At 43.9% G+C, this 21,200-nt stretch overlaps 1 protein-coding gene and 1 long non-coding RNA gene across 2 annotated transcripts; one reads left to right on the top strand and one right to left on the bottom strand.

Annotated features, from left to right (window-relative positions):
- Window positions 1-1,541: 1,541 nt before the first annotated feature.
- CD8B (CD8 subunit beta) lies at window positions 1,542-16,835 on the bottom strand. Its single transcript, XM_024106484.3, has 6 exons — window positions 16,667-16,835; window positions 10,800-11,159; window positions 5,997-6,095; window positions 5,333-5,425; window positions 4,615-4,651; window positions 1,542-2,118 (listed from the first exon to the last, which is right to left on the bottom strand). The coding sequence occupies exons 1-6, from the start codon at window positions 16,710-16,712 to the stop codon at window positions 2,106-2,108; spliced, it is 648 nt and encodes a 215-aa protein (XP_023962252.3). The 5' UTR covers window positions 16,713-16,835; the 3' UTR covers window positions 1,542-2,105.
- Window positions 8,834-11,235, top strand: LOC135983816 (uncharacterized). The gene is made up of 2 exons (XR_010601638.1): window positions 8,834-9,699; window positions 10,737-11,235. It is a non-coding gene; the product is annotated as an uncharacterized LOC135983816 (long non-coding RNA).
- Window positions 16,836-21,200: the final 4,365 nt, after the last annotated feature.

Below are 21,200 nucleotides of genomic sequence, written 5' to 3' on the forward strand. Positions count from 1 at the left end.
AAATACAATGCCAGTTAATTATGTCAAATAGTTATTGGGCTTTTAACGATAGTGTGATGAGATATTCAGCCTCAGTAAATATGCTCTTTGTCAAATTGGCATTTATTTAACACAGAACTGGTGCTCACATACTGTGGTGATCAGCACTGTGGGAATCCCTGAGCTAGTGAGATGATGGCTAGGTCTATCCAAAACACTCAGAAGAAAGTGAAATATCTTACGTAGGTTTTTCCCTACCCACCTGTACAAGTATGAGTCTTTCTTTTCCACCCACAATGTGGAAATGAGGTTTACTGGCTCCCTTTCTGTTTGACTAAATGCAGGTTAAAACATCGGTGGCTCCTGCCTGCATTGGAGAAGAACTACCCTAGGCACAGCTCTGGGGATTACTTCCTGAAAAACAACCACCCGCCTACTACGTGTAAGAAGTAAGTATGGAAGCTATTGTGCTTACTTCACTGAGGAGGCGGTTGGTGGTGACGGTGTGTGGAGGAGAGAACCGCCAAGTTCTAATAGGCCAGAAGAGTATTGCTAACAGGTTTGGAGCATAGAATCCACGGGCACATGTGAAACTAGAGACCATTTCTGGAGGGAGGCAGTGTGGCTTAGTAAACAGGGGGGCACTAAACTAGCAGGCAGGAAACATGGGTTCTATTTTGGGCTCTGCTATTAACCTGCAGTGTGACCTGCCCTCTGTATCTGTCTTGTCTATTAGACTGTAAGCTCTTCAGCTCAGGGACTCTGTCTTAAGCCTGGTCTACACAGTTTTTATTCCGCTTTAAATTTTTCATTTAAGGATGTGATTTGTGAAAGAGAGAGAACAATACCCTGTATTTACAGGAGTACTCTGTACCAGTATAAGCACCTTCATGATACCAATATTATTGCATCCACGCTAAGGGGTTGGACCACTTTAACTAGATCAGTTTGGACCGTATCTAATTAAAACGGCAGAAAACTGTGTTTAGAGAAGCTCTTGCTATATTTTTATAGTGTCAAATAGCAGGGACCCCAATCTCAGCTGGGGACACTTGATGCTTCAGTAATACCAATAGCAATTTATTCTCCAAGCAACGTCCGTTGAAAGGTGGTCCTAGGCCTAGACTTTTTATAGCAGCGCACTTGGCCATGAAGTACATAGAACTCAGCGAATAATTGTTGTTTTTTTTAGTTCAGCAGCTGAAATGAAAACCTTGAAAAAAATTACATTTCATTTTAGGTTGAACTTTTTGTTTGACCTGCCATTTTTTTCATTTTGTTTCATTTTTCAGTTTTTTTGAACCCTCTTGGTTTTTTCTTTTTCAAATAAATCTCCCTAAATTTCTACATGAAATCTTTCCAAACAAAAACTCAAAACATTTCATTTTGAAAATATCAAAATGAAACCGTTGGACTTTAAAAAACAACATTTTTTCCCCCGTTGAAACTGTTTGCCAAATTTGATCCACATTCGTGAATAGTTTTGGTTGGTCTGAAGCTGCATTTTTCAGTCAATAAACTATTCATCCATAAAATTTTGCCGAGCTCTATAAATATATTGAGAACCACTCAACCTCCTAGATAAGTGAATTATTGATTCTGACAAAAGGCTCTTCTGAAAGTGACCTGCACATTCAATAAAATTCTAATCAATTGGCTTTAAGAGAAAAAAAGAATTTAAAATCCGCTCGAACGCTATTTTATTAGGTGGAATTGAATGTATAGAGTGCCATGAAGCTCGTCAGAAGAATTTTTCAGTACATTGTACAAAAACACTATTTACACAATATTGTACATGACAATACATCCAGCAAACCAGCGGTTATTCCTGTAAGGTGCCAAGCAGCCTCAAAGCCCGATGACTTTAGAAGGAATTGAAGGCATGCAGCAGGAGGCAGTTGGCACTTTGCGGGACCTGACCCTACAATTTGTAAGCTGTAGTAAGTAAGAGAATACTAAATATAGCTGTGGTAAATCCCAGAGAACAAATATCTACTCTGCATTTCAAGTCTCAGATTGTTTTCCATAACATTCCTCCTGGCTCATGTGTTCCAGGTGTTGATCTCGTGTGGCATTTACAGTAGCTATCTGATGTGCAACACGGAAGAATCCTCCAGGTATTCATCTTACTTAAGAACCCTAAAGTACCGGGAGATACAAAGATGTTAATCCTCTTGGCAAAGAGTACATGCTGCAAAGCACAAAGGTCCAGATCCTCCAGGTATTTGGGTGCCTGACTCTCATTGATTCTAATGGGATTTACATGCGTAAATACTTTGAGGGTCTGGGCCAAAGTCCAGGAACAAAATAGAAAATACTGCCCTTTTCAGACTATGCATTACTAGAGTCCTAGTAATAATGAACAAAAAACAGCCTGGCAAAGGGGAAACTGAGAACAATGAACAATCAAACATGATGGTGCTAAGCTAGCAAGTCATTTGTGACCCAGAACAACAGTTAACAATGGTATGTGCTGATCCTACATCAACAAGGGCTGGACAAGCAAAGCTACCCGAGCAAGCCTTTCTATGGCTTGATTCCTCTGTAGCACAGAGTCTACATCCCACTTGCCTTACTGACACGAGCAATCCCACTGAAGACAATGTCTTGAGGGCCCTGTATGGAACTTGGTGGTTTTCTCCCTTAGTCTCAAGGTGGAGCACAAGATGGCTGCTTTCCCAAGCAGGCTCTCTGGGGGCTGCCCAGTACTGGTTGCTGCCTCCCAATCCATAAGTGGCATCGTGGTCATGGAGCAGAATGCACTCAGCCCTCCCCAGCCAATAACAGAGGGAGTGTGTGTGTGTGTGGGGGGACACTCTCCTAAACTGCAAGGTCTGGGGAGCACGTTCTGGGGCACTACCAGCTCCTGAGCTAAGTCTAGCAGTCACTGTAGTGGGAGATGGTGTTCCTTCTGTCGCTGCCCTACTGGAATGGCATGCGTACCCTGTCCGCCCAGCAGACTCCTACGGACTGGGAGGGGCAGCAAGAATTGGATGAAGGGAGGCAGCCACCTGGAATGCAGTCCTGATGACTGGGGCAGGGGGCCATATGAGCCAAGCAGGCGAGGGGACAGGCTAGCAGGGCAGGGCAGAGAAGGTGCACAGGCCTCTGGAGCTCAATGGGGCTAGATGTGGCTCTTGGAGTTGGAGTGAGAGTCCTACTTTCAGGAGGAGGAAGTTCATGGATTTTTTTCTGCTTTGTGAACAACCTCTGTTAAGGTTCACGAAGGGCCCATGGGAACATTTTCACATGGCTCTGCCATCACGGAAAGACTGTCACTGTGGTTCATCATTCTAGCCCACCCCCCTGCCACTCTGTTATCCCAGGCGTAGCAAGGGTAGCGTTAAATGGCCAGATTTCTGGGGCTTCCTTTCCCCCTCCCTTAGGAGACCATTCCTCAGCTGAAGAGATCTCCCAGGCATCTTTGGACATAAAGTCCAGCTCTTCCTTTTTACTTTCATTCAGTGGCTGACAGTCATGCCTCCTTCGCAGTCAGTTATCCCTTGCTGGTTGAGAAGGGGAGCAGCTGTAGATGAACATCATTTTTGGGTGGATAAACTGTGCTGAGTTTTGCCCACATGCCACTCCTCACTTCCTGTCACGTACAGGGGAAGAAACCACATCCAGAGCAGCTCTCAGAATATCCAGCTGCTCAGGCAGGATTTAAAATGTGGCCAAGGCATAGAGACAGGGCCGGCGCTTCCATTTAGGCGACGTCGGCGGTCGCCTAGGGCACCAGGATTTGGGGACGGCGGCATTTTGCTGCCCTCGGCGGCAATTCGGCGGCGGGGGGTCCTTCCGCGCTCCGGGTCTTCGGCGACAATTCTGCGGCGGGTCCTTCACTCGCTCCGGGACCTGCCGCCGAAGTGCCCCGAAGACCGGGAGCGCGGAAGGACCCCCACCTAGGGCGCCAAAAACCCTGGCGCCGCTCCTGCATAGAGAGACTCCAACTAAGTTTGTACAGGCTGGATCTTGTTTGCCAGAGGCACAACTTGGGAACTGGTCTGTTGCCGTGTGACGTGTTCTACGTCTCTCTGGACCATTTAGTGCTATCTGCAGATGGGCCTGAGTTGAAAGTTCGGATTCAGATCTGAGCCCCTCCGAGCTTGGGAGTATTTGAGGATCTAGCTACAATATTCTGTCCAGATGCCCGAAGCTGTGGCAAGGGTGTGGGGAAGGGAGTTCTGGCCTGAGAGTTTGCTTTCAGCCCATCTCTAGTGATAACAGGTCCATGCTTAAGCTTTCGGCACATGAAACAGCCAACACTTGGGGAGAAAACAAAGAGAAAATGCCTTTTCTGGGCCTAGCAATAATGGGGTGAAAACTAACCCACCCTGCAGGAGGCAGCCAGAGGGGAAAACATACAGACTACTTCCCTTTCCTATGGGATGCCTTCATTATCAGAGTCGAAGGAGTTGCACAGACACACTGAATTCTGTGTGGTGTTGAGTGCTTCCTGTGAGGTGCTGAGAGTCCTCAATTTCCACTTACTTTACCAGGCGCTGAGGACACACAGCAGCATACAGGAGGTGCTCAGCACCTCGTGGGATTGTTAGCACTAGCTCACGCATGAGAAAAGCACAGCTGTGTTCTTTGCAGAGTACGGGGCTGCAGAACGCAACCAAGAGCACTTACTGTTTCTTGAAGTGAAGCCGCAGTCTCCTGCGCAGGCCTGAAAGGAGACAGGCAACAGCTCAGGTCAGGAGAACAGTTCCTTGGCTCCTAGTACTCCCACCCCACAAGGGCCTCTCCTGAACTCCTGATATTCCCTGCTCCCACTCCCAGACATCTCTGCCTCCCCTTTCTCTCACTGGAGCTGTCCTGCGAGGGATTCCCAGCCTGCAGCTGCTCCTTGAGGCCCTGTCTGAAGGGTGCAGATGCTCCTCAATGCTGAGATGAGGAGCAGAAATGTGTGAGGGCCGCCATCTTGGTTGATGCACCTGGGATTGAACTGGGGACCTCCAGAGCTAAAAACGTGAGCAGTTGAAGTGCTGTAGCTGGGGGTTGTAACAGATGCATATTCTCCATGGATCAGCGGAGAGAGGGGGCCTGTAACACATTCACCACTGGGATATGTGTGCACACAGCCCCAGGCTGCATGCATTTTGGGGGGGGTGGTCCCTGTGGGATTTGGGGTGGATGATGAGTTTCCTGCGAGACCTGTCTCCCCCATCCTCTGCTTCTTTCCCAAATTGATCTTTGGACCCACCAGAGGCTCTCTGCAGGGTGCTGGGTCAAGGGAGAGTGCCCCCTTCTGAGCAAGAAAGGTAAGTTCCACGCATGGAGAACCCCCCCTCAGAGGCGTGAAGAGATCCGGGAGCAGCGTGACCCATTTGCTGTGCCCAGCACTTACGCTGAAAGCGACGGATGGCAACAACCAGAGACAGCATTAAAATAACAGCACATGCCACTAATGGGGCCCAGATGAAGCCGCTGCAGGAAGAACCTAGAAACCAAAAGAAACATACAGTGCGTATTACAGAAAACAGCAGCAGCTGGCAGACTATGCCGGCTACACACAATACCTCTGACAGAAACTCTCCTGAGGCATGGGAGGGGGCACTGTGTCTCCAGATCCACACACAGATCTGTCCCCTTTCACGCAGAAGGGGGCTCAGCTACCTCAGGGATACAGTCCTGCCCTTCCCTGCCGCCCCCATGGGGCCCCTCCACTTCTCCATAGATCCAGGCTCTGTCAGACACAGACATGACCATAACTGCTATGAGCATCAGTGGGAGTCATGTGCCTGTATCAAGGGGAGAGACCAGATCCCTGTGCTTTTATGTACCTTGCATGTTTCAGTGAAGTGTTTCATGACTCTGTGTCAGGGCCCAGAGAGTGCCCTCCACTTCAGTGGAGTCACTCCAGAGTTACACCGGAGCAGCTAAGAAAATGGAATATATTGACGCAGCTTCATTCCTAGTGACACTCCATTGGTTTAAACCGAATTGCACTCAGGATCGATTTGGCCCCCGCTACATTTTGCAAAGATGCCCAGCGAAAGGCAGTGCCCTACCTTTCATTTTAGCAGGAGTTATGTTGGAGGTTTTGCACCTGGGTTTTGTTGGGGGCAGCGTTTTCTCTGTAGGTTTTTCAGTGGAAGGCAAAAAGTCGACTGAAATGATGAAAATAGGATTAATGTGACATAGCACAGAAGACATTTAAACGACACACTAAGAGTAATGAGGAAAAATCTTTGACAATCTTTAGGGCTAAAAGGAACCCCCCTCCCCCAAATGAACGGAATTGTTGTAAAACCCCAAATGAACAAAATTGGTGCACTCTTGTATCTCTCAATAACTTTGTATAGAAAAGGGTGAGGCTTGGCAAGTGGTTAGATCATAATATGGGACAAGGAGTTTTGACATTTAGGCCAAGATTTTCAAAAGTGAACCCTGATTTTGGGTGTCCAGATTGAGACACCTTAAAGGATCCTGATTTTCAAAACAATACTAAGAATTTACTCTCTGAACAGCAAGGCCCTTTAATGTGTCTCATGGATTATTATTAGCATTTGTACCTTGGAGCCCCAGTCAAGGACCAGGACCATGTTGTGTTAGGGGCTGTACAAACACAGAACAAAAAGATGGCTCCTGACCCACAGAGCTTATAATGTCATTCCAAAACAAGCATCGTCAGATGGATATAGACAGGTTGACTGAGGCATACAAGGCAGCAGAGACAATACTGGTCGGCAGGCTCTGGTCACCCAGCACACCAGCAGCATAACCTTTGTCACGTTTCTTGGAAGCCTCATGACGAAAGAGAGTTTTAAGGAGGGTTTTGAAGGAGGCTAATGAGGTGATTTGTGGATGTTTACAGGCAGGGCCGGCTCCAAGCACCAGTGGACCAAGCATGTGCTTGGGGCGGCACCTGGAGGGGGGCGGCGCTCCGGCCGGCTGGGGAGAGCGGGGCCATGGCGGGCTCGCCGCCTTCCCCCCGGTGCTCCGGCCAGCCGGGGAGAGCGGGGCCGTGGCGGGCTTGCCGCCCTCCCCCTGGTGCTCCGGCTGGCCGGGGAGAGCGGGGCCACAGCGGGTTCGCCGCCCTCCCCCCAGTGCTCCGGCCGCCGGGGAGAGCGGAGCCGGGGTGGGCTCGCCGCCCTGCTCCGGCCGGCTGGCGAGAGCAGGGCTGCGGCCAGGCTCAGCACCCTCCCCTGCTGCGCTCCCCACCGGGGGGGCCGGGGGCGGCGGGAGGCTTTTTTGCCTTGGGCGGCAAAAAAGCCAGAGCCGGCCCTGTTTACAGGGAGCAATTCCCAAGCCTGCCAGGAAACACTGTGAAAACGTGAAAGTATTTGTTTGAAAATTTAACAAGGGGATGATAGAGGCTGGGCAACGCGGGCTGATCAGTGACAGGAGTCAATTTTTCAATACCGAATGAGAGATGATAGGTAGGGTGGGGATAAGATGGGGTGAGTCGTGATGTAGGGCATCCTAAATCACTAGTTGCTTTTGATGATCTTCGCCTTAGAATGTATGTGTGTGTGTGGTTTTTTGTTTTAAACGGTCTCTAAATATTTAGGAAAATAACTAGTGTGAAGGGGCCTGATCCTGTTCCCATTCTGTTCAATGGGAGTTTTGCTGTGTGGGTGCAGAATTGGGCCCTTTCATTATTTTTCTAAACACCATAATTACTAGTCATTAAGTTTCTGAAGAATTTCAATAACATCCAGTAGAACGTCACTGTCACATTGAATTTCAATGACCTCAAATTCTGCCCATATCTGGTAGGTGAATTTGTAATTATACAGGACCCCAGATTTCAGTGAGTAAGGTACTACTCAGTGTTAGTAAAGAGAGCAAGATCTAGCCAATAGCATTTAAAGAAATGCCCAGTATTACAGTATACTGAATGAACAAGGGCAGTGATATCATGCTATCCTGGTGGAAGAAGCATACTGGTAGCTATCTCCTGAGCTGTAACACTTCCTACCAGGAATAGTACTTACCACTGGACATAGCCCACATCTTGTAATAAGTGTTTATAGGATCTGGCCCTAAGATTGGGTTAACACATTTTCTGCTACATTTCCAAACCATATCTTGCATTTTACAGTATCACAGGTTATTATTTTCCATGATAGTTGAGAAAGTGTGTGTGTGTGTGTGTGGGTGGGTGGGGGGGAGGGGACTACCAGAAATATATTTCTGCACAAAACCCTATATTGGGGCTCGATCCTGCAAAATTCGCTAATCTAACTTCAGCTCACATTGTCTTCAGTCTAATATGGACTGAATATTTTCCACGTCTGTCATAAGGTTTTGGCCTGATATCCATCATGGTAGTATCCACGTACATATCACATCAAACCAATAGCAACAGCAACATCTCAAGGGGTTTCAAAACATCTCTGACTCTGGTCCCTTGTCAGCATATAGAAAGCTCTGTTTGGAGTAGTTTTTTGCTGACTATAACAGTGATTAAATAAGGCCTGTGGCTTATTATTGACTATATGAGTTATAATTTAACATATTTATCTCTCTAAGAAGTCAGGCCAGAAAAACCTCTAATGACAAAAAACAACCAATCACCCAAATACGCCTCCCCCCATTATACAAATACAGATAAAATCTGATCATTCAAACACCAGTTAACAAAAAGTCTGGGCTATCCAAAGTTCATTTCTTTCCCTCTGGAACTGAAATTCATATAGAAACTACAATTTATTTTAATGACATGGACATGCCAAAAGTGTCAGATATCCCGTGAGACATCTGGATCATTGGGATTCACCTGTATAACTTCTTTCCTATTTTTGTTAAACTACTTAACAATAGACATTAAAAAGTGAAATCAAAGAGTATTTTGTCACGGATGCCAAAGGAAAAAAGAAAAAACTCCCAGGGAAGCGTGATTTTACTTACACATGATAGGGGAACCCCTGTTTCTTTAACTAAATCTATTAGGGCTTAGCTTTAAATCTGACTGTTTTCATTCTGACTGGATGACAGCACCATGTTTTCGAAAGCACAGTTTTTGTGTAGGGCGCATTACTATAGCTGCTCAGGTAATTCTCCTCTATCTTCAAAGAACTTTTCTTTCAAGTAAGCAAGGATAGAAAAGGGACACACTTAGCCAACACAATGGCAGTAAATGCCAGTGTATTTATTTGCAACAAGGACTGGGGATTCTTCAAGATGGAAGACTGTGAACGTTTTAAAGCCAATGACCATAATTATACCCCTGCTAAACATACACTTTAGATTGAAGGTTTTTATCACCTTAGGACGTACATAGCTCCAAAGTGAAGCCACGAGGAATGGTTTTAAGCACATGATCATGTACTGTGATCAAAGTGCAGTGCTTTTTCTACCCTTTGCTACATAGTGGAGAGGCTGTGGATTGAAGAGTATTGCTGAATGCCTGAGAATTTCAAAGAGGTTCTCAAAGGCCCTACAATAGGATAATATAGCTCAGATCCTTAAGCCCACATAAAGTCCCATCGATTTCAATTTAGAGCTCACAAAAGGTTTTGGCCTGACAGCCCCGGGGACTGAAATTCTCTGTTCATGCACAGAACAGACACAGGCAGCACTGTCAAACCAGCAGTCGGAGCCAGGTGGGTGGACCCTGTGCTTCTGAGGAGCGCCACAGATTTCATCAGCCCAGCACCAGGGTCCTGCTGGATCAGATTGCAGGAATCAGCAGTGCGAGCTTCCCCACACAGATACACCAACGTGCCTCAGCTCTGACCTAGCGGGACCAGCTCTAGGAATCAGAAGGTAGGTCAGTCTCCATGGCCCCATCAGTCCTGAGCGCTTTCCCCGCTGAGACTGCCAACCAAGTTGCCAGGGTGTGCCAGGTGTGACGGAGAAGGAACTGGACTGAGACCCATTTCACACGGGGTCCTAAGCAGTCCCTGGATGGTGAGAGCTGTCGGCTGTTATCAGCCTGTCATGACTTGCCAGGGGAGACCTGGATATGAAAGGCTCAGTATCCCGTCACCAACCCTCTGAGATAGATGTCAGCCCCCCCAGGATTTAATGGGGGTGTTAGGATATCAGTAAATGCCAGGTGAGAAACAGAATCAGTGCGTGAGAATAAACTGTGAACTCAAGTGGGGAAATAATCCAAGTTAAGAGCAAAAACAGCACTGGAATTAGAGAAAGATAATAAACGTGAATCTTCCAGGTCTAGTAGCGTTCCTTTGAAAGGCTCCTTTACACAACAAAGATCAGAGCACAGCAGTGCTCATGCTGTGATCAGGACTGAGAAATGGACAGTGGTGAAAGGTTACAACTTATTAGCAGCCTTATAACACTGGAAGCAATTTCCCTACATTTCACACAGTCCTGTGAAGGGACCTGTGATCATCTAGTCTGACCTCCTGCATAACACAGGCCATAGAACCTCCCTGAAATAATTCCTGTTTGAACTCGAGCAGATCTTTTAGAAAAAACATCCAGTCTTGATTTAACAATTGCCAGTGATGGAGAATCCACCACAACCCTGGGTAAATTGTTCCAATGGTTAATCTCCCTCCCTTTTGAAATTTCACGCCTTATTTCCGGTCTGAATTTGTCTAGCCTCGTATTCAAGCCAGCGGTTATTGCTATACCTTTTTCTGCCAGGTTTTCTGGCTAATATAGTCTCTAGGATCTCTTCAAGCACATTCCAGGGCCCAAACCTTTCATGCCTTGCTCATGTGGATAGTCTCAACGAAAGCAATGAGAAAGGCGAGCAGGATTTAGGCACCGATTTGTGCCCCGCTACCTTTTCTATCAGGGTGATTTTTATTATTCTAACCTTTCTATTGTAGCAGCATCTCAGCCAAGCCCTGTGAGATTTTGGAGTGGATGGGCCAGTCTGAAACAGCACTTACCCACGCTAAGCTCCGTTCCATTGCCAAAGAGCAGCTCCGAGGAATGGGAGACAGCGCAGTAATATGTGCCGGCGTCTAAATACTGAAGCTTGCTGATCTTCAGAGTGTATGAGTTCCCAGAGCTTGCTTTACTCACATCAAACCTGTCTTTGTCGATGTTGTTGCTGATGGTGCGTTTCTGAAAAACACTTGAAAATAGTACATACTGGTAGTCTTGGCTCTCCTTGCTCCATCGGTACCAATAGATCCCTGATTGGGTAAGCTGGTCATTTTTCAATGTACAGACCAATTCCATCGTACTGTTGTTCAGGGCTACAATACGTGGTGGAGTCTGATATATAGGTGGGGGTTTCTGGCAACCTACAAGGAAGAAAATAACATGTTTATGGTCAAGATATTTATTTCTACACATATTAAATAAAGGATTTCTTTGTGAGCTTAGTAGTTTCTCTGTTCATGGAATTATGGGGGTCACACAAATTAGAGATATAACAGACCTATTAGGAAATCTAGCCCCTATTTCAGGGGTAGGCAACCTATGGCACGTGTGCCGAAGGTGGCACACGAGCTGATTTTCAGTGGCACTCACACTGCCCGGGTCCTGGCCACCCGTCTCGGGGGGTTCTGCATTTTAATTTAATTTTAAATGAAGCTTCTTTAACATTTTAAAAACCTTATTTACTTTACATACAACAATCGTTTAGTTATATATTATAGACTTATAGAAAGACCTTCTAAAAAACTTTAACATGTATTACTGGCACACGAAACCTTAAATTAGAGTGAATAAATGAAGACTCGGCACATCACTTCTGAAAGGTTGCTGACCCCTGCCCTACTTCATGCCAGTGGTGGATTGTTCCCTATTAATCTTCTTGCCATCCCAACATTTTGTAACCAGTGCCTAGATACTACCATGGGTGGTGCTCTATATGTACCCATATAGACAGGTAGAGAAGATCACAGCTAGCTAGCTCTATTTCTAGTCCGATGTCCAGACCACTTTTAAAAATCCCAATCAATGGGGCTTCCACATCTTGCTTAGGGAAATTATTTTTTTTGCCTTTCCTTCTCTTTGGTGCTATGCCATTCTTTGGGCATGTTTCAATTTCTTTTGCCAGTTCTTTTCAAGCGTGTTAGCTTGTTCGTTGGATTTTCTCTGCCTGCAAAGGCAGCAAAGAGGCTGAAGATGACCCCAGATAAGGTATCAAAACATGTCAAAGAAGAACTACAGCTCACTCAAGCGATAAATGCAGCAAGCAACACACGTAAAAATAGACAATATACTGAAGTCAATGGGAGCTGAAGGCACTTGGGCTCCCCAGAGGATCCAACTCCCTTTGAGTTTTTATGCATTAATATACATTTATTCATACTGAAAATTCTACCATGGGCCAGATCCTCAGATGGTGTTAAAACAGCGTAGCTCTACTGACATTAGTGGAGCTCTGCCAATTTATACCAGTTGATGATTTCTCCAGACTGCTCCTGTTATTTAATCATGGATGAAAACAACCAGAGACTTGGTGGTTGAGATGGGCAGTTATTTTGCTTACTCTCTCACCCATTGCATTCGATAGGCTCTGTGGATTCAGAGGTTTGCAAGCACCTGGAGCTTGGATAGTCACAGAATTAAAATAAAAATAGATAATAAATAAGGGCCAGATGTTGAGCTCCTCACTCACATTGAGTAGCACCGTGCTCTGTGAATGGTCTCTTAAAGGCAGATTCAGTAATACCCTTATGTACATGGAGTTGTACCTTACGCTCAATGACTCCCACTGAGATCAATGGAACTATTTGAGGACTAGGGTGCTACTTAGTGGGACTATGGGTTTGCAGTTTTGCCCAGTGACTTCAATGGGAATATTTGTGGAGAAAGTTGCTACCCTCCTTGAGTAAAAGTATCCTTCTCTAGCCTTTTACAGATTCAGACTAACACGGCTACCCCTCTGATACTACTCTAGCCTTTTTTCTTACTGTTCTTAGAATTTATTTTTGAGACAAGTAAATGATTCCATGTCATGAATCTTCATAGCTGGAAACATGAGCAATAGCAGGATAGGATACTGAACACTAATATTAACACAACGTTGCCAACTCTCATGATTTTATTGTGAGTCTCATGATATTTAGTTTCAGAGTGGGAGCCGTGTTAGTCTGTATCAGCAAAAACAACGAAGAGTCCTTGTGGCACCTTGGAGACTAACAAATTTATTTGGGCGTAAGCTTTCCTGGGCAACTCCCATCCTTTCCTGTATTTTCCACTTCATGCATCTGATGAAGCAGGTTCTAGCCCACGAAAGCTTATGCCCAAATAAATTTGTTAGTCTCTAAGGTGCCACAAGGACTCCTCGTTTTTTTTTATGATTTTTTTTTTCTTAAAGCCCCAGTGCCTGGAGCCAAGAAATCATGTGAGAATCTCAGCTTTCATTACAAAAGTACCGTTTTTAGCCTTCATGATTGCTGAGGAAAGCTGGAAAATGTCACTCCACAGACTCAAAAACAAGCAGGAAAATAAAAAGGAAGCCAATTTCATTTTCTCATTAGTGAGCTATATATCTACTTTGTGATTTGCAGGGCTTGACTCATGATTTTTGAATGCTTAGGGTTGGCGATACTGAACTCAGCCTTTGGAAAATATTACCTCAGTTACAATTTTCTGCCTTGGTGTGCAGGTGTGTGTGTGTACAGGCTTCGGCGAGAATAATAGAGGGGACTCAGTTTTTCAGCAAACAAAACTACAAACTCTGGATATGATGCAACAGAGTAAAAACAACATTGAACAACCAAGAGCCACTTATTTCCTGTGCATGTTTTAAGGGCCTGCCCTTGGTAGTCTTGTCTCATATTTCTTGCCCCTTTACTTTAAAGTGCTCATGTTCCTTTAAAATCCTGGGCTCATTAACTTTTGGTAATAATAATGCTTAGGCCCCTATCCTGCACACTAATCCACACACATGTGCACCTGTATGGAGCCCGATGGAGCTCAGAGGGTCTCCAAGTGGAACCTCATTAATGTGGGGCTCCATGCGGATGAAGCGGACTGCCTGCTTGGATCAGCTTGCAAGATCAGTGTCTTGACTTTGATACAGGACTTTTGACCTTCCCAATGCTTTACAAATATTGGGAGCCAGCCAGCTTCAAAACTGGTATAAGTGGCTACAAGTCCATTGACTTTAAACCAGCTCTGTATTTGATGCGCTGTACTGAGGAATTTGACCGCAGTCAAGTCTGCTGGTAGTTAAAATTTTAATTTTCGATTCTCTATCGTCTGGGTCTCTTAAGCCAGCATTAGCTTAACGATATGCTTGATTGATCTATGAATGCGTCTGGGAGGAGCACCAAAACTATCCTTATGACAAAGAAAAAGCCAAAGCTGGTTGTCTTTATTCAAGCAAAATTTCCATTGGGTCACTGGGTATTTTACCTGAGACAGGCTTGCTGAGTATGGGCAATATTTACTAGCAGATGAAATGTTTCTTGCCTTCCTCATGTTAATAGTCCCATCAATGTCAATACACTGAGGAAGGCAAGCAGGATTTAGCCTCTAATAAAGATGTGGCCTGTGACTTTGTAGTATGGCTCCCGTTCTCTCTCTCAAAAATCTCTGACATTGATGAAATAAAACTGAAGGGAAGGGACACAGACAGCTGTGCTGTAAATATAACACGATGGTGAACAGTATATTATATTTTCATGTATTGAAGGCCAACTCTGCAAACCCTTATTCTGGCAAATACTCCCTTGTGCCTGTAAAGTCTATGGGACCACTTGTATAAAGGTTTTCAGGATCAGTCCCACAGAGAGTTTGCTGGGTAACCTTCTCGTTCATAGATTCCAAGGACATAAGGGACCATTGTGATCAGCTAGTCCAGCAGTTCTCAAACTGTGGGTCGGGACCCCAAAGTGGGTTGGGACCCCATTTTAATGGGGTTGCCAGGGCTGGCATTAGACTTGCTGGGGCCCAGGACCGAAGCCAAAGCCCGAGGGCTTCAGCCCTGGGTGGCAGGGCTCAGGTTACAGGCCACCTGCCTGGGGCTGAACCTGCTTTGGCTTTGCCCCCGGCCCCTACACACACCCGGGGCAGCAGGGCACAAACTTTGGTCCCCTCTCCTGGGGTCGTGGAGTAAGTTTTGTTCTCAGAAGGGGGTCGCGGTGCAATGAAGTTTGAGAACCCCTGATCTAGTCTGACCTCCTGTTTAACACAATCCATGGAACTTCCCCAAAATAATTCCTAGAGCAGAGCTTTTAGAAAAACTTCCAATCTCAATTTAAAAAATTTCAGTGATGGAGAATCCAGCACAACCCTTTGGTACATTGTTCCAGTGGTTAATTACCCTATTAAAAATCTACCCCTTATTTCCAGTCTGAATTTGTCTAGCTTCAACTTTCAGCCCTAGGATCATATTATCCCTTTCTCTGCTAGATTGAAGAGCCCATTATTAAATATTTTTTCATCACGTAGCTACTTATAGACTTCTCTACTCGTGGTTGTACTGTCCTTCTGAGTTACGTGGTCACCCCAACATTCATAAAAAGAAAAGGCCCATTTCATATTGAGGATGGGATTTTTCAGAAGCGCTTAGCATTAACCTATCTCTGCTCCCTTTGAAGTCAATGGTAAAACTCACATTGACTTGAATGGGAGCGGAGTTAGAACAATGCTGAGTGGATTTGAAAATCCCCTCTGGAGTAGATTATAATGGCGCACTTCTCTTTATGAATATTCATTTGCAGTCAAAGTCCATAATAAAAACCAGTCCATTTTCCTCCCCCACATTAGAAGTATTTAGCAATTTCTAACGTGCACACCGATTGTTTGGAATTTCTCAAGATGTGCATGTGACCAGATTCCACTCGTAACTTGTTTCTGTCATCTCATAATGTATTAATTATTCCTTTCATTGACTCCCTACATTCTGTCCTGATTTACATCTATTGTGACCTCATTGTAATCAGTGGGATCGCAGACGCTGTAGAATAAAGTCAGGGGAGAATTTTGCCCTGTCTCTGTTCCTGGAAAGAATAAATAAAATGGTTTGTGGTGCCTGATCTGAAAAAAATGGGTGACATATTCTGCAATCTAATGGTGTACTCGACATCTGTATCCTTATAATAATCCAACAATAAAGCATTTTATGCAGTATATAATGTACCTATAAATAATACTATAATATAAAGGTATATATATAATATACCATCCTACTACATATATATCATTGGTATTTCTATAGCTCCCAACACCCTGGTATCTAAATGTTGATAAAATGTATGCTATACTGTAGCGGTGATAGCCTATGACTATAATATAGTGTATATTTAATCAACACATTCTATAACATATCTATGATAAAACATGACATCCTATATCAATATTTTCTGTGATTCTAGGGAGGAAATCCAACAGTTACACTGGTGTAAATCTCATCTATCTTTGCACTTATATAGCCTGCCATGACCATATTATCTCAACATCTGAAGCTATATGCTAATTTAACTGATTACAGAATTTAACCTGATGATTCTTGAATATACTATATTCTCAACCGATAACATCCTATAATATGGCAATCCTAATAGCTCTGACATAAAATAATCCCAAATTATGTCTAGAACATTGGTCTATAATATTATACATAGATATGTAATATTATACATACATATATAACATAAAATATATTAAATCTATAACCTACTGTAATTTATCTACATTATAAACATCCCATTCTGTAGCTGTGATATAACATGATGGAGGGGAGGAGGTTACAAAGTTACTACAGCATTTTGCATCCTCCCAGTCTCCTGCACTTCGAGTTCAGCTCTAGTTAACACTATACCAAGGCCTCGCCGTGTTCCTCTGTTACCTGTGATGTGTAGAGAGAGGTAGAGAAAGAGCCACGGCCACTCCATCTTGGACCTGAGGGCACCTGAGAGCTTGTGAGTTTCAGCCTGGAACAAGAGGGCTTCTGAGTCTGCTGAAGCAGGGGGAGTGGTGGGGGCGGGCTGTGTGACAGAGCCCACAGCCTGTGTTTGAGCTGCTTCTCATTAGCCCCATAGCAAGGCAGCAGGGAGGGGATGATAAGGGACACGTGGTTAATTGAGTTATTTGTTCGCTCCTTTAAGACGAGTAAGTTGTATATAACCCGCCTGGGAGTGGGAAACAGACACATCTGACCCATCCTGTGTTCAGACAAAGACCTAGACAGTGGATGTCTCTGCAGCATGGGAACATGAACTTTAATGCTATTTCCACATAGATTTGCATATATGGCACTTTCTTTGGCATGCAAAGTATCTCACCCATCAGACCCCTCTCCCCACACTTACATGCTCCACCTATTGGCAGCAGGGTCTCTTGCTGTAGTAGGGAGTTCGGTAGCAACTCACTGACATCAATGGCATTCCACGGGTATAAATGAGATCAGAATCAAACTCTGCATTACAGCGTCAGGGGGCTAGAGGTATCCTTCTTGCACTCTGGCCCCTGCTCCATCTCCAGTGCTGAGCTTGCCCACTTCCTCTTTCACACCCCAAACCTTCTGATACTTGTGAGAAAAGAATTGGTCACAGGTTTTAATCGGAAGGGGGCGGATGATTAATCATCTGGTGGTACCTTCCTTGGTGAGTCCCCAGAAGCAACTGCCAGATGGATAGCAGAAGAGTTAGAACAAAGGAGGGGTCCAGATGGAAAGATGGTGAGCCTCTCTCCAGGCCTTGCACAGAGCTTGCCTGACAATCAAGGACCAAACCAGGCCTCCAGAAAATCCCACAGACTCCTACCAAGCTGTTGGTCACAGACAGTGCTTAATTTGTGCTGGGGCTTGTCAGGGCTGAGCCCTGGCCCCTCTGGGCTTGCCGGGTCAGTTATGGTAGTAGAAAAATTGCTTGAGCCCCGCCACCTCTTTCATTACAAATTAAGCACTGGTCACAGATCTTTTCCCCTTAATAGCTTGGTTTTCTAAAGCACCGTGGGCCCAATTCAAAGCCCACTGAAGTCAGGGGGAGACTTGTCAACTTCAGCAGGCTTTGTATTGGGCTTTGTATGAATAGGCTGTTCATTCTTTTAACCTCGTGCTCGCAACAGAACGGGTCAAAAAATGTTTTTTGAAAAATTTCCCATTTTCTCAATTTTTTTCATTAAAAAATGTCCAGGTTTTTGAAGTAAAAATCCAAAACCTGACATGTTTTTGTTTTTTCAATTATGGTTCCCTCCTGCCCCTTTTCTCCTCCCGCCACCCCCTTTTCCATTTTGCCACTGAAAAGAAAACAATAAATGAAAAACCAGCTTGGGGGTTTTCAGTGTCAAAAGATGTTGGATTTTCAGGGTTTAATTTTTAAATAAACAAAACATTTGCTGCCATTTTTCATTTTAAAATTTTGACTAGCTGTATGATTCACCAGGAGAATCTACCTACTCAAGCTTCGGTATGAGGTAAAAATAGCCTTTTAATTTTCTACAATGGGTATTTTTTCTGGACCTGGATAATGCTGAAGGTGAAGCTTTCTCTCCATTATCCAGATGTCAGAGGCATTAAAAGAATTACAGGAAGTTTTGACAACAAGAGCAAGAAACCTCAAATACATTTAGTGGCTGACAAACCCACAAAAGTAAGGAAATTCTGCTAAAGCTCACCTCACTGTGTCTGGGTGTTGCTGTGTTAGACATGCCACTACATGGCTTAGGTGTTGTAATATCAAAGCATAAGAGATGCTCTGAAATTTTGGCTTTGCTAGGTTTTTATCATTCAATATTTATGCTTTTAATAATGAAATGTCCCCAGATGAATTCATTGTTTTACATGGGGGTTGGCGGGAGAGTTCAGAAGTAACTTCTGTATCTTCACACGTTTACCAAAAAATAAATAACTAGTCATAATAATTTTATTTGTACAAGTCTCACCCCTATCCCTTCTGCTGGGGGCTGAGAAAGCTCCTTCTTAGAGCTGGCAGAAAAATGGGGAAATGATTTTACAAAAAAATTTCAAAGCTGTTTCTATTTTCTGGGTTCAAAACATACTTCACTTTCATAGATTCACCCAATACTTCCTTTTCCATGAAATTTTAATATTTTTTGTTGAAATATTTTTGAAAATAAAACTGGATTTTTGATAAATAAAAAGGACTGAAACAATTGTGTTAAATATTTTCTTAAATTTTTTGATACAAATGGAAATTGGAAAATGTTGATAAAAAGAACAATGGAAAGTTTCTATAATGTGGACACTTTTTCATTAAAAGTTTTGCTTATTGAAAACATGTCTTTTTTTTTTTTTTAGGAAGAAACGTAGTGTGAAAAAATTCAAGGAGCTATACTGCAACGAGTCTTACAGTCCTCCACACTAATCTGAAACATGAAATGATGGATGAAAATGGTATTAGTCTCCTGTCCTGCAGTGAGTCAAGAGCGTAAGTACCATCCTTACAAAACAGGGCACAAACCCCACATTGGCTGTGAGTTCTATAGTTAGATTTCACCAACTGATTATCAAGTGTAAACTCCTCAGGCACTAGAATAGCCTAAACGTGGAGTCACAGACAATCCTCTTGGATACGCCAATCTGTTTTATCAACCTGGTAAGCCTGCATTTGTGAATGATGGTTCTTTATACCAAGTATCACAGCGATATTCAGGTTACTCTCAGTTCCAAAAGACCAGTGACGTACCCTAGCTCAATTGCACTTTAGATCTCAAACCAAAGAACGCTTGTAGCCAATCCTATAATAAACTATCTCAAGATTTATTATATAGGAAAAGGAAATGAGAGTTATTTACAAAGTTAAAGCAGGTAAACATAGATACACACAAATGAGTTCTTCTCTTATGTTTCAGAAGTAATAGAACCTTTTATGATAAACAAATGCTATCCGACCTTTAGAGCTAACCCAGGCTAAGCACTGGGGATCTTTTGCTTATGCCCAGTAATCCTTGCCCTCCAGAATCCAAGCAGCATTCAGATCCAGTTCCTCCTTGTAAAGGGTTTTTATTCCCTTCCCCCCTTCTGCTTTGAGTTGCAAACTCAGCTGATGGGAGGAATTCACCTGCAAGTCTCATCTTCATGGTGGTGGTGAGGGAGAGCATAAATAACAATGTCTTATGTGCTTGTGAATGTTTCACTCTAGTAAACAAGTTTTACTCAAGTAAACTTCACTTGCAAGTCTCATCTTCATGGATGGGAAGAGTAAACAACAAAGTCCTTGGTCCCTTTCAGTCTTCCACTCTAGTCCATCTGGTGTCAATGGGTCTTCCTTTTTGGGTAGGACGTACCACCTTCTGTTGGACACTAGCATTTCACGCTAACTAATGTCTCTCTCCTGTCTGGTGACTTACACAGTTACAAAGGCTTACAATGCAAATGCTCAAACATTACCTTACAATGTGGGATACAGAGGTTATGAGTGAGATTAAGGCAGAAATTATCGTTCTAATACCTATTTTAACAATACTAACACACAGGTGACCCAGACTGGTTCCAGCCGTATATTTGTCAGTGTTTGGTGGAGACATGGGGATCTGAGCATGAGCTGGTACCTGGTCTACCAGCATCACAGTTGGGTTTCTGAGACACTCCTTTTGCACCTTGAGAAATCCTGAACCACCTGGAAACATGAGAAGAGGGAATCTTTCCCTTGATTTCTTGACATGTGCTATCCAAGGAAATTTAGGTGTCAATTAAAAAGTTCCTCAGTTTTTTTGCTACAATGAAAACAAAAATGGAATGAAATATTTCAGTACCGTAAACATTAACAAGACCTGTTTTCAAGGACATTGTTTAATCTATGAGTGAATGTTATACAGTTACCAATTCTGTAGCCTGTACATGGAGAGTCAATATAGGGGATTTAAGGATTCTTGAAGATTAATTTCCTTGGCTTGCAATCCCATTTTGGGGAACACTTTATTAAATCAGTTGCAATGCTAAGAGAGAGCTAGTTCTACCATACAGATCCTTTTAGTATATTGTTCTATTAAACAGCACATTTGAATTCCCCTACAGTGATCAAAAAAAGCTAGTCTAAGGCTGTTTTTTATGCTAGTACTTTCCTACTTGTGCGGGTTTGGTTTCGTTAGAAGTAGTTTCTTTTCAAATTTGTGGCAAAAATACTAGCTGCAGAACTAAATATGCTTTCAGAACCAACGTGGAGATCTGAGCCAACGTGCAGGAAAAACATTGAGTAACATCAACAGCCTGGCTTCCCAATACACCAAATGCCAGATTCTCAGTTGCTGTAAATCAGTGTAGCTCCACTGACTTCATGGAGCTACGCTAAGATGCATCAGCTGAGGACCTGGCCCTACATCTTATGGCTGTTTTCATTGTTGTAGGCAGTGTTGTTGTAGCCATGTCAGTCCCACGATAGTAGAGAGACAAGGTGAGTGAGGTAATATCTTTCACTGGA

This window comes from Chrysemys picta, chromosome 5 (assembly GCF_011386835.1).
Source record: "Chrysemys picta bellii isolate R12L10 chromosome 5, ASM1138683v2, whole genome shotgun sequence".
Lineage (NCBI taxonomy): Eukaryota > Metazoa > Chordata > Testudines > Emydidae > Chrysemys > Chrysemys picta.